This window comes from Prunus persica, chromosome G1, assembly GCF_000346465.2.
Source record: "Prunus persica cultivar Lovell chromosome G1, Prunus_persica_NCBIv2, whole genome shotgun sequence".
Lineage (NCBI taxonomy): Eukaryota > Viridiplantae > Streptophyta > Magnoliopsida > Rosales > Rosaceae > Prunus > Prunus persica.
Window position 1 is genome coordinate 8,577,109 of NC_034009.1, and position 13,418 is coordinate 8,590,526.

Consider the following 13,418-nt stretch of genomic DNA (forward strand, 5'->3'; position numbering starts at 1 on the left):
AAAAAAAGAGAGATAGAGTGGAGAGAAGAAAAGAATAAAAAAAGGAGAGAGGAGAGAGGAGAGAGGAGAGTGTGAGGAGAAGAATAAAAAAAGAGTGGTGGTGATTGTGAGGAAAAGAATAAAAAAAGAGTGGTGATTTCTCCACTCCAATTTTATCCACTTACACTCCATTTTATAATTAAAAAATGAGTGGTAAGTGGATAAAATTGGAATGAGAAATCATTACCCCAAAAAAAAGGAGAGGAGAGAGATGAGAGTGTATGTAATATTTTTTTTAACAAAAATTAGGGCCGGGCAAAAGAGAAGAGAGGAGAGAGAAAAGTGTGGGTAATATTTATTTAACATAAATTTGGGCCGGACATGAGCCCAGCCTATCACATGCTGGAACCGCCCCTGATCTGGATCTGTAAATTTCACCTCTTTTAACTTTGAATAGCTTAAAAGAGTAGAATTTATCAGAACCCATAAATGTAAATTAAAAAGTTTTTGCAAATGTGGAAATTAACCAAGCACAGATGGTTTTAATTACCATCTTGTAGTTGAATTACCAATACAAAATTTGCACCAAGTTTTCTTGTGATACATTTCAACCGTCAACAATCCAAGATAGGACAGACATATAGAAAAAAAACAGGTTTCTTTCTTATTTTTGATGAAATAAAAGTTTAGGGAAGGGAGAGGCTACCCCCACACCCAGGGCCACGACAAACCTTAGACCTTTTCAGATTTACAGAGGAATATACAAATTGTCCACCAAACTCGGAATTGCTGGGAGTGGGACTCGAACACTAGTGGGGCGACACACAACGCAGGGACCTTACCAACTGAACCAACCCGTGTTGGTAAAAACAGGTTTCTTTCTACCTTCTTTGAAAATTTAATTTCCCAATGCAATAGGCAAATAGAGACGCATAAGCAACTGGGAAAGCAATGAGAACAATAGCCACAAGGGCTAAACCGTCATGATGGAAACCATAGTAATCTTGTAGGAAGGAACCAACTGTTTTACGCTCCCCAAAAATCAAGATCTCTTTGTTCATGTCTCCATATTGTGAGGTCAGGAGGCCATTTAGGGACCATGATGTAGGACATATCCAATAGCACCAAACCCACCACTTAGGAATTTTCTGCATAAAACATATACAACATAATGGTCAGCTTCCCTGTACATGTCACTGCATTAATTCCAGCATCAGATTAAGAAAGAGTTGAATTCGTTTACCGGTCCCGGCATGAGGAAGCCAGAGAAAAGATTCAATATGGTGTAGACTGCAGTTGCCAAAATGGAAGCAACATCCAGGTTTGTGCTCAACGAAGCAATCAGCATCCCAAGATACACAAAGTACAGAAATGTCCAGAATGTTGCATAAAAGTACCAAAAAACCTTAGTAGCTGACCAATAATACCCTATTGTAGGGTATGTTATAATCACAAACAGAATTGCTTGCAACATTGTGTATGGCATTTCCACGGCCACCTACAACATTAAACATATATAGTTAAGGCTGATCCTGTATAAATCAAGAGATGTTAAAATTTTCTGTTAATATCGAACCTGCGCAAACGAATAAGCCTTTGATGAGTACATCCCAGCAAATCGTTCCCGGTACAAAACAGTGCGCTCAGTTTCCACATAAGGCAGAACTAAGTTGCAATTGGTTACGCCCAAGAATATTACAGCAATGTACATGGACCCAAGTATGTTCAACAAATCCTGCTCATTATTTCTTCAGGAAAATGGAAAACATAGGATTTAGAAGTTAGCAAAGTTCTTGTGCTTTTGATTTTTATTTTGAAATAACTATTATTATGAGAGACCAAATTCCTTTCATGAGTAACAGATGTCAATATAGAAAGATTTACATGAATGGTTTTCTTTCCTTTTTTTCTTTTCTGAAATATATGAATGGTCACTTCTGGGTATAAATATGAAGGGAGAAAATGGGGCTTACATTTCCTTCCCTTTCTGCCAAAAGATTATCCCAAACAACACTGATGCACTAATCATAAACATGAAACGTGCTAGATTGTATTCAGGACTTCTCCAGTAGGACAAGTGTTGTTTCCAAAGGCATGCCTTAAACTGCACCCAGCTATTTTGAGGAAAAGGAGTGGGAAAATACAAGTCCTTTGAACCCGGCTTTGGCACGCTTAACTGTCTTACCAGCTCAATTGTGTCCCTGCAAAAGATAAAATAATGTTATGATTGATTTAACACCTGAAGTAAAAAACCTGATGATCATGTTTAACTTGCTCAACAGATGGCCTAGTTTACTTTCAACATTCATAATCCACAAAGAAATTAATCCCATGGGATGCCTTCTGATAAAGTATGCATTTCAAGTAATGGTAATAACATACACACCCACCTATACTGAGTAGACTCTCTATAAATGCTGGCAAAATCTAAACCAAGTTCTTCCTCTACCGAAGCAGAAGTAACTTCTAACATCCATGTTGCTGGATTGTAATTATCTTTGATTTTTGGTACACCAGGAATGCCCTGTTGGATGGTGGCATATTGGAGTTAGTAATACACAGCCACTCTATATGCATGCACTGCTGAAACTATGAGCATACCTCGAAATATTCTATTAGTTTACTCGATTGATGTCCTAATATTCCAGAATAGATGATCTGTCCTCCCGTTTTCATCAAAATTAACTGCAAAAATCAATGTCTTCCTTAGTTACACGCTTCTATCTTTTGGTCTAATTTTAGGACTGAAGGCTACCTCATCAAAAGACTCAAAGATATCAATGCTTGGTTGGTGAATTGTGCAAACAGTTGTCCTTCCTGTGTCAACGACGTTCTTCACTGCGCGCATGACAATTGCAGCTGCTCTGGCATCTAAACCTGATGTAGGTTCATCCATAAATATTATGGATGGATTGGAAACAAGCTCCACTGCAATTGTTAGCCTTTTACGCTGCTCAGTGGATAGGCCACTTTGTCCAGGAATCCCAACTAAAGAATCTTTTATATCCTCCAGTTCAATCGTTTCAATGACTTCTTCCACAAATCTCTGCGAAATAGATAAGAAAAGTATACTATGAGGGCAGTGCATTGACTGTGTTACACCCAAGGAATGGCCCTGTGACAATTTTTTTATATATTATATTGTGAAATCTAACTCAAACTCAAATTGTTTCCTATATACATTGTAATAAATTCTCAAGGAACATGTGTGGTTGAGAAGTTGAGAGAATATCTTACAGATTTTGTGTCTGGATCAGTGTCAGGTGGCAACCGCAACCAAGCTGAGTACATAACTGATTCTCCTACTGTGATATGTGGAGAATGTATATCAGTCTGCTCACAGTAACCTGATATTCTTGCAAATGTCTTCTGTACCTTGGGGTGCCCTCCTATTCTTATATCTCCTTCAATAGTACCTCCTGTTTTCCTTCCAGAAAGAACATCCATGAGAGTTGTTTTCCCAGCTCCACTGACACCCATCAATGCTGTAAGAATTCCAGGTCTGAATGCTCCTGTAATATCTTTAAGCAACTGAAGCTTTTTCTGCTTGAAACCATGCTCTCTCATTTCCTTTGCAGAGGGAATGAAGTTAACATAAAAACTAATCAGTTTTCCTCAAGGCAACAACCAATGATAATTTTATGTGAATATTAAGTATGATTTGATTACCGGAGGGGTATCAACATAATACTGCACATCCTTAAATGACATTGTCAGTGGTTCAAATGGCAGAGCCAGGCCCATCTTCCCTGTATAACACCATCCGATTCTTCTAATAATTCGGTAACTAATAGTTCTCGTTCAATGTTTCGAATGTAAGATATGAAATTGAGAATTAATTTAGTTAGTAACTGTCTAATCTCACCAAATTTTAACTTTTCTCCCACATTGTGGTAAAGATCAGCTGGAGTTGATACATTCTCTGACTGAGCACTGGTGTTGCAAGCATCTTTCCCTTGTAGTTGAGATAATCTCTTTTCCGAAATAATAGCCCGAGACATCTTTGGAGCTGTATTTAGGAAGAGTTTAGAAGTAAACTGACAAAATGTCTTGTAATACTAAACGTTATCATCCGTCAATTAAATTGAACTTACGATTTAAGTAAGTTAAGGCTAAAGCAAATCCAAGATCGAAAAGTACTGTGAAGCCGAATAATGCTCCTACCGATATCCAATAGAAAGATCCATCAAAGTTCAGACCATGACTGGTTAGAACTTCATTCCCTAAGGTTGTGTTTCCCTTTGAAACCTAACCATAAAAATTAACTGAAGGTGTTAGCATATTTATGTGACTTGGCAAGGGACTAAAAGACTATATCATCTTCCTTGTACCTTTTGCCAGCGAGGAGCAAGGAATTCATTTAGAGCTGTACCTATTTCCCCATAAGTCATAGGAGAACACCAGAATACCCACCTCAACCAAGGAGGTAGAGAGGCTGAAAAATAACCCCTTATTAGCCTAGTCATTATTGCATGTATTTTAAAGGGAAAAAAAACTATGAATGGACTTACGTCGTGGCAAAATGAAGCCTCCACATAAAAACATTACCACTAAGATAAAAGTACCACAAGTTGTTGCAGCAACCATAGTTCGGAAAATTACAGCAACCAAACGACACATGGATGTTGAAGCTTGATGCAGAGCAAATAGCACAAGGAACTGGCAGAAGAACCTAAAAAGCATTGGGAAAAAGAAGGAATTCTATAAAACATAAGCAACAGTGAAGCATTGTGATTGACTGGTCTAAAATTTCTTGTTCTGTTGTGCGACTATAAACAGCCTCTTACCTTTTTATTTCTGGGCTATACCCAATAACATAGTAAGTTGTGGCAGTCCAAAGCACTGAATCCATGAATGAAAATGGAACCTTCAGCATAGAGGCCGGAATAGAATACGCCCATGCTGGGTACAAATAGAATCCTCTTTGCTTGTAAACTACTGGAAGTCTAGTAACAGTCAAGGACAGCTCTGCAACGCCATTTGTCATATGTCGAACGAGTGTATAAAACAATGCGCCCAACAAAAAATTTGCGCTTGTCAAATTCACAGCCATCTGAGTCCTTATAAATACTGTCATTGTAATAAATGCAATGATGATAAGCTGTGGAAAAAGGAGAATGAAAATATGTAAGTGTCTTGGAGTTTAGCTGCAGGAGTAAAACCCTGAATAGTGATATCAGTGACAATAAACCTGCACTGTTTTGAATACATAGACAAAGGAATTTCGTTTCATAAGAAGCAGCTCCCTGGCCATGCAAGCTTTGAACAACTCCCATTTGCTCACAGAGTAAGTGGTAAATGATAAGGTATTGTCATGGGACTGCGATTTATCATAATGTTTTGAGAGCTCATCGTCTAACTTATTTCCTAAGTAACTTGCTCTGAAAAGTTGTGATAACTGATCCACTGAAACATGATTGTAGGGAATGTTATCGTGCTTCCAGTATTGTGCTTGATCCTTCTTTGAGATTACCTGTAAATGGTGGAAAGCAGATCATTGTTATTATTCTGCTTTTTTCTTAGGTATGGAGTTTTTGCCAAAAGGAGAAAGGAGAAAATAAAGCACGTTCTGGCACCTCCTGAAGGAAATCTGCAGCACCCTTTCTTGATGGGCACTTGAAACCGCAATCTTCAAAAAACTGAAGTGCGTGGCTGCGAGGACCATGGTAAACTACCTTCCCCTCTCCCATTAATATTACATCATCAAACAGATCAAAGGTCTCAGGTGCTGGTTGAAGAAGTGATACCAATGCAGTTGCATCTGTGATGTGCACCAACTGCTGGAGATAGGTAACTATCTGAAATGTTGTAGAGCTGTCTAATCCCGTCGATATTTCATCCATAAATAGAGCTTTTGTGGGACCTACAATCATCTCTCCTGAGAATTAAACAGATAAAGGAATGTTATGCTTGAAATATTTATACATGGGAAGTAATGAAATTCAATTTAGCTTGACTTCAAGATTTACTACCTGTTGTCAGCCTCTTCTTCTGGCCACCTGAAATGCCTCTACTTAATGCATCACCAACCATTGTGTCACTACAGGTATCCAGTCCGAGGATCTAAGAGACCAACATATAGTAATTCAGTTTGCATGTCTAAGTGAGTGAACATTGTTTGTTTTTCAAGTACTTAATGCCAACACTGCTGGGAGAAAATTTACCTTCAAAACATAATCGGTTTGGAGATTTCTCTTTTGTCCTTGAACTGATATTGCCTGCAAGTATTATGTTAACCTCTAAGCCTCTAACACCGTTTTAAAATTCACTAGAGGGAATGTTATAAGATTTCACAACTACCTTCATGTAGGTGTCAATATCTGGATCAGGGACTATTCCCGCTTCTTTTTCTCTTCTGCTGACCTCCATCATTATATCTGCATAGCCAAAACGAAATTGAACTTCATATGTCACAGAAGTACACGATTAACCTGATGACAATAAACGCAGAAGGGCATAAGGAATGCACCAGCTCTACTCCGAACACCCTGACAGCGGGCAGAAAAGTCGATTGTTTCCCTCACGGTCAACTCAGGTATGTGAAGGTCGTATTCGCTTATGTAAGCTGACGTTTTCTGGGGGACAAACTCATCTAGCTTGTGACCATTATAAGAAATCTCCCCTGAAACCTGAAGGAAAAAAAAAAGAGTCTGAGTTTATGACGATTGTACACGGTTTAACTCACTAATACACTCCATTATATACTGAGTTTTTGAATATTAACATATAAAAGACTTCAGGACCTACATGTCTAATGTGGATAGGCATGCATAACCATGTCTTTTCTTGATCAATACTATTTAAAAAAAGAAGGTGGTTTGCAATGCTCACCTCGAGAGATTTGTCTTGTTTTCCTGCAAGAGCTTGTAACAAGGTGGTTTTTCCACAGCCTGGGGGACCAAGAAGGAGAGTAAGCCTGCATTTAAACCATGTTTATGAGTAAAAAGTTGTTTACTGAAAATTTGAAACTATGGCTTGATCTATTGATTATATGTTTCTCAGATTTTAATATTTCCTTACTTGATTTTGGAATATAATTATCCAAAAAGATAAAATGGGTTCTAGAGTCTTAGCAATTCAACATGCATACAAGACCTTGATGGTTTGATGATGCCACTGACATCTGTTAGAATGCTTATCTTGGCTTCTACAGAGTTGAACCAAATTGCCTTTGTAAAAACCTGTTCAAAAGTTGTACCTTCATCGAGCTTAGAAGAACAAGATATCTCCTCTCAGAATGAATTCAAAACATATACTTACTGATAACAAGCTTAGAAGAGAGTTCCATAGCGTCGGAAGCGGCTTTCCTTGGACTACCTCACACTCTGCTTCCACAAACAAGTTCTTGTACCTCACCTCCACAGTCGGCAGTTTCACATTCACTCTAGAAGAAAACTTCTTGTCAGCTAAACAAAATGCACATATGAGCAGCCAGCACAATGTGCAGCCACCACAACCATAAAATGAAGATAATTGAAATGAGCAGACTAAAAGACACTAGGTGCATGATTGAGAAACTGATAATACATCTACAAACTACATTTTTCCACAAAATTGAAACTTAAACAGCCATAAGATCAAACTTTAAAGCATAAATACCGGTCTATTCTTTCTCGCAGTTTCTGTAGAAGTTTCAGATTATCATTCTCTATGTGGCTTATGAGTTTTTCAATGAACAGATGCCTCTCATGTGCTCCTAACTTGGTAACATCAACCACCCTCTTCCCTGCATAGTCTTTCGAGTCTTTTCCACCGCTTCCATTCTCACCACCACCAACATCAAAAAATGAGGTTTTGAGGCGTTTTAATGTAGGCAGCCTCTCAATTGCAGCCCACTGCAGCTGAACTTCCTCATCCTCCTCCTCTATGATTGAGTGGACATTTCTTTCAACTGGTGTTAGCTCCATTTGAATAATATGCTGCTCTGTGCTCTAAGCATCCCCTTCAATTTATAACTTAGTGTTAGTCAACCTTCACTTGACTTAAACAGTCAATCCTAAATATGAGAGAGAGCATTTTTTTTATACAAGCAATACTGAGGATTGGGAAAATCAAACTTACAAGCTAGATGCAGCAGAGGTAAATGCTTTTAACCACTTGTGCTGTAAGCCTTGCTAGACAAAACCATTCTTAAGTTGGCTAACAACTGCACATATATTTTTCTAATGTGAACTGGTAGAAATGGCAGTCCATTTCCAGCAAAGCTCAGTCCTTGTCAAAATACTGACGTGCCCAAGTAGCTTTTTTTTCTTTTTTTTCTTATCTTTTCTTTTCCTGCTGAATAATCCTTGCTTTTTTGCAACAGAGATAGAGGTCATGTACCCCACTGTCATTACATTAGTGGAGGGAGGTCACAAAGAGATATGTTCATAACATCTTTTGCACTTCGTATGTACACAGTTTTCTTCTGTAATCAAATTCCACGCAAAGTTAATGGGAAAAAGACCTTGAAACTAACAGTCAACTTAAAGATTGTCCCAACAATAAAGATTGTCCTTGCTAGTTAGTTGATTTATTTATTTTTGAGAGAGACTTGGTAGTTTAATTCTTGAAATTTTAAATTCATCTCCTTGTTCACGCGGCCTTGATTTATTGCAGAAATCAGTAAACATTTCCCATAATTTTCTTTTCTTTTCCATATCAACATCAGAGATCAAGACAAAAAAAGAAAAGAAGAAGAAGATCATACTCTTTGTCCGTATTATAATTTATCGTTTTTCACGTTCTCGGGTTTAAAATAATAAAATCATTGTTGAAATGACCAAGACTTTAATTTTAGTCTGTGATGTGTTGTTGGGGCATGCATGGGACAGCATTATTTAAGTGTGGGCCTCAGAATCTAAACGCTCTTATATTTACTAGTATGGTTGAATAGCTAAAAATACTAGTACGATTTATCAATCAGTAGCAGAAGGGAAAAATAAAAAGCTTTGCACATGTTGGAAAAATAACCAAGCACATGTAGGTAAGAAGGGTGTAATTCAAATGGTTAAGATTGTTTATCTTCATAGACGGAGCCACATGCAGGTCTGTAATGGCGGTCTTGTGCTCCTCAGTCTATGTATAGCTCGATGTACTTTTTAAGATATTTAAAGTATTTTAGATAATTTTGTAACAATTGGAAAAAGAAAAAATTTCTGATTCCGTCACGTTTATTCTTACACGACAATAACTTGCGTACTCAAAAGCCTTTTCACACAATAAAGTTGATACTATTATGTGATAAAAGCAAAATAAAGCAAGGAAGAGTATGAAACTTAGTGGGATCTACATGTTTAGGATTTAACCATTTACCAACCAAAATATTTGTCTTCCTGATGCAACCAATTGTGACGTTAATGTTATAAAACTTGAGTTGAGACACATCATGTCATGTTATATAGTCTTTTCCACACTTTTCCAGGCTGCTTGAAAATATAGTGGCTTGGTGATGTTGCAAATCTCACAAAAGGACATTGATAAAGAAAAAGTAGGGCTCGTCAATGGGCCGGGCTGAATTTAATGGGCTTCAGTTGAGCCGGGCTTTAAAGAGGAGAGAAAAAATATTCTTTTTCTAGGATGAGTAAAGAATGAGTAAATGAAATGAAACAAATTATATATGTAAATGAAATGTGCTAATCATCCAATTATAAACTAGGAATGAGTAAAGAAAAGTAAATGAAATGAAACAAATTATATATGTGATTTAAGTGATATAATCATAAACCTAAACTCTTATTTATACATAATTATATATGTATGCGGGCCTAATGGGCCGGGCTTTTGTAGGCTGGCTGGGTCGAGCTTTCTTGTGCTTAATTGGGCTGGGGCGGGCTTCAGACACCCAAACCCAAGTCTAGCCCAACCCAAGGCGAGCCGAGCCATCTCAAAGCCCATAACGGGCCGGGTCAGGCGAGCTCCCATCGACCCATGAGCCAGCGGGCCAAATGATGAGGCCTAAGAAAAAGCACAAAAATGTTGTAAAGGAGGATGGGTGAAGCCCACATTGTCAAAAGGTGAATAGTGATGATTAGGTAGAAATATCATGATGTCTCTCTTTTTACTAATGGGTGCCATTTACTTTGCCTATAAATAGGCAATCTTCCTACCTGCAAAGATGTACTAACGGAGAAGAGAAGAGAAGAAAGGAAGAGTGAGAGGAAAAAAGAAAGGAAGAGTGAGAGGAAAGAAGAAAGAGTGAGAAATCTGAGTGTCAGTGAGAAGAAATTATGTCAGTGTAAACACCACAAAGAGCAAATATAATTCTACTCCCAATATTCAGTGGTATTTTCCATACTCTGATTATTTTAAATTTATAACACAAAAAAAGAAAAAGGTCATATTGATGGCCAAGAATCAAACTTTTGAGGCTTGAGACTCTGTGTGAGCCCAACTGGAAAACTGGGTCAAAAAAGGCGTTGACCCAATGGGCATCTTTTGCATTCATGATTCATCTCGGATCCATAAATAAATAAATAAATTTGCATAATATTTTCTTCCTAGTATGGTGAGAAAAAAGAAGTTAATTCGACTATAAATACGCGAAAACTATTATATATAAACGTAACACCACGTAACATGTGAGAAAAAGAAAAATATTGACACAATTCGAATTGTTTTTCTTAAAATAATATTGTTAATATAATGATAACTAGCCATGTGATCCATGACATGCAAGTAATTAATTGGCTATCAAATTTCATGATCATATATTGATGTTGCACAAATAATGTGGCTATGTATATATCAGTTGTCATATTAGGAAAATAGAAATTTGAACTTGAATGCAAAAGTACGCACACACACTATTAAAGTAACTGCCTAACTTGTGTATGTTGTAAATAAGTTATTTGTTGATGTGAAAGTGGTTCGGTACTTTTGGGCTCAACTTAGTGATGTCTAGGCCTTCGGATTTTGTTGGGTCTCGCGGAGGTGGATCCTGCAAGAAGAGTATCCACTCGGTAAGACCTAGGACATCGGTGTGGTACCGCCCGAAGGCTCTCCGATGCTTAAATAAGTACGGATTTAGTAAGCGAATTGAACAGATCTATGGGCAATATGCCGAGAGTTCAGATTACCTCCATTTTGGAGAATTGTGCTTCTTTTATAAACCTTGAGAGGTGTGCAAGTTGTGTAGAATTTTGATGTGAGACTGGTTATTCACAGTGGATGTGCCACGTGTCCAGTGGGCAATTTGTGCTTTCATACTGCGAACGATAGATGTGGGTGCCGAAGACCTCCCTACCGATGCCTTGCATTATCCACGTGTTCTGCTTTTATTGGTCGCTGAACTTGGTATCAACATTATTGTAAACCAAAGTTTGAGTGTCATGTTGTTTGTCCATGTGGCCTGATAGGATTTTTAGTACTTGTGCAAACAGTGTTAAAAATCACATAAAATACTTGCAAGAATACAAGGCTATTGTAGTATAGATGCTCATGCAAGGTCGTTTTCCTCAAGGACTAATTAGCAATTTATGTAAAAACAAATTCCAATTACTACTTAAAATAAAAAGTCAAGAAAGATGATTATAAATTTGGTGGATTCTAAAAAACAAATATTAAACAAAAACAAATACGATTGAGAGAAAGAGTTTTGAATATCAATTTATAAAAACACTAGGGTTTCACCATCACCTAGCAATCCTATGAACTTTTACCAATTACTTATGATTTGCACATGCCACTTTGAAGGTTAGGTTTTCCTAATGTATATTCTACTTGGAACCTCCAACACAGAACGTATATCCAACATGCAACCCGTCCGGACGTTCGGATCAAATCTGAACATGAAAGACTCATTAAGTTTTGTGAAAACCCTTTGAAAAACCTTGCAACCCTTAAGACGTGGTGTTCATCTTAAGTGAAATTACAATTATTAATCACAAGAAGCTAGCATCAATTTCAGGGAACCTTCCGACCAAAATTGCATCCAATTACTTTTCTAAAGATCCTAATGGTGATCAGGCATTAAGACAATTAGATAGTTTAAAACAGTGATTAACAATTCAAAATACGCATGCACTCATCATAAGCAATTAAATAAAAATCACATATTCATGCTAAGGTTCAAGGCTTCACCCTAGCAAAAGAAATTTAGTTACGCATACTCATAATTGAAATCCAAGAAAATATCATTAAGAAGAAAAGAACGAAAACACCTGAAAGTTGTGAAAACCCAAAACCCTAGCAATTGCTCTCCACAATGCAAAGTTCAAAAGTGAAAAGGGAGTCCTCAATTCCCTGTGAGAAAGAGCTTAAATACCCCTTAAAACCTAGCTGCCAATGTACAACTTTTCTATCCCCACAAGGAAACTAATTAAAATAAAATAATACTAGGAAATAAAGTCCAAATTGGAATAGGAGAATCTGCCTAAAATCTGCCCAGCCACGTTTTGGCCCCAAATCTCCTCCAAATCTGGCCCAAGAGAGCTTGTTTTAAAGATAAAAATGTTCTGAACACTTCTCTAGAAGGCCACGAACCCATCCGAGGTCATCTTGGGCTCCAAAAACGCAATAAAAGCCCAACACGTCACTATTCCAGCACCGCGCACTGCTCCTTTATTTTATTGCCAGAAAATAACCGCTTGGAAGAAAAATCTGAAATTTTGATACGATCAAGCTAAGTGACTCAAGAACGTCCTCCAACTGGAATTACTCCAAAATTCCTCAATTTGATTATGTTTTGCTCTAGAGAGAGTCGAAAGTCCTACATTGGAAATATAATTCAAAGTATCAAAATTCTTCCAAAATATTAACCAAAATATACTAAGAATGAGGTTAAATATATAATATAAAATATGTCCATCATGGCCCATATCTTCTTCCCTTGGAATGATCAAATTATTGTGCGACACACTATCATGAAAGAAAGCGAGCCCGATGTCCATTATAAATCCCATTTTTAGTTGCATGTGCTTTGTCTGAAACAACCCAAGTGGGATAATTATACAGGTGAGCAATGGGTTAATTGTAGATGTGAGCAATCAACTTCGCCTTCCTCTTTTTCATCAAGCCTGGTTTGATTGCTCAGATATTTGTTTAAGCAAAAGAAGAAATTGTGGAGAAGCAAATCCCTCACAACTCTTTTTGAGATCTACATCAAATGTTAAGTAACCAACTTTCTCTCTGTGCTTCTTTACAGCCTAAAAGTCTTCAATCAGATGGCTTTGAAAATTTTCTTTTTATTAAGCTGATGAAACTGCGAAAGAATCAGAATTGAACTAGAGCACTGCTTCCTCATATTCTTTTTTCTTTTTTTCTTTTTTTAATGTTCAAGCAAAAGAATCTGAAGCACATGTTTGACCAACATAGGGAACCAAAAACAACAAAAACTTGTATGAAACTATCCCCTGCCAATCACATAATACCACGTAAAAATATTATCACACATAACATATCTTATTTTGTCGGAATAGCAAAATAATGTCATCCCCGTTACATGAATGTTAAGTGTTTGA

General features: G+C 37.3%; 1 protein-coding gene across 3 annotated transcripts; it reads right to left on the reverse strand.

Annotated features, from left to right (window-relative positions):
- Positions 502-8,098, reverse strand: LOC18792761 (pleiotropic drug resistance protein 3). 3 transcript variants are annotated; one of them, XM_020554120.1, is made up of 25 exons: positions 8,041-8,098; positions 7,579-7,921; positions 7,240-7,363; positions 7,075-7,160; positions 6,811-6,895; positions 6,449-6,608; positions 6,280-6,356; positions 6,144-6,197; positions 5,952-6,042; positions 5,556-5,857; positions 5,171-5,452; positions 4,767-5,080; positions 4,491-4,651; positions 4,311-4,414; positions 4,074-4,218; positions 3,845-3,988; positions 3,649-3,728; positions 3,217-3,549; positions 2,735-3,025; positions 2,581-2,664; positions 2,370-2,503; positions 1,953-2,180; positions 1,556-1,727; positions 1,223-1,477; positions 502-1,127 (listed from the first exon to the last, which is right to left on the reverse strand). In XM_020554120.1, the coding sequence occupies exons 2-25, from the start codon at positions 7,884-7,886 to the stop codon at positions 861-863; spliced, it is 4,281 nt and encodes a 1,426-aa protein (XP_020409709.1). In that variant the 5' UTR covers positions 7,887-7,921; positions 8,041-8,098; the 3' UTR covers positions 502-860. The 3 variants fall into 3 exon arrangements, with proteins under 3 accessions (XP_020409709.1, XP_020409708.1, XP_007225513.1); XM_020554119.1 differs by having other exon boundaries at positions 4,074-4,227; positions 8,041-8,097; XM_007225451.2 differs by lacking the exon at positions 8,041-8,098 and having other exon boundaries at positions 4,074-4,227; positions 7,579-7,960.

Bases quoted from the DNA above. Each gene is read 5' to 3' on its own strand.
- LOC18792761 (XM_020554119.1), bottom strand. From the start codon at position 7,886: ATGGAGCTAACACCAGTTGAAAGAAATGTCCACTCAATCATAGAGGAG. The intron at 6,896-7,074 runs GTCTTGTATGCA...GTTTAAATGCAG, and splicing joins GGCATCATCAAACCATCAAG to GCTTACTCTCCTTCTTGGTC. The intron at 5,858-5,951 runs GTAGTAAATCTT...TTTAATTCTCAG, and splicing joins GAAGAAGAGGCTGACAACAG to GAGAGATGATTGTAGGTCCC.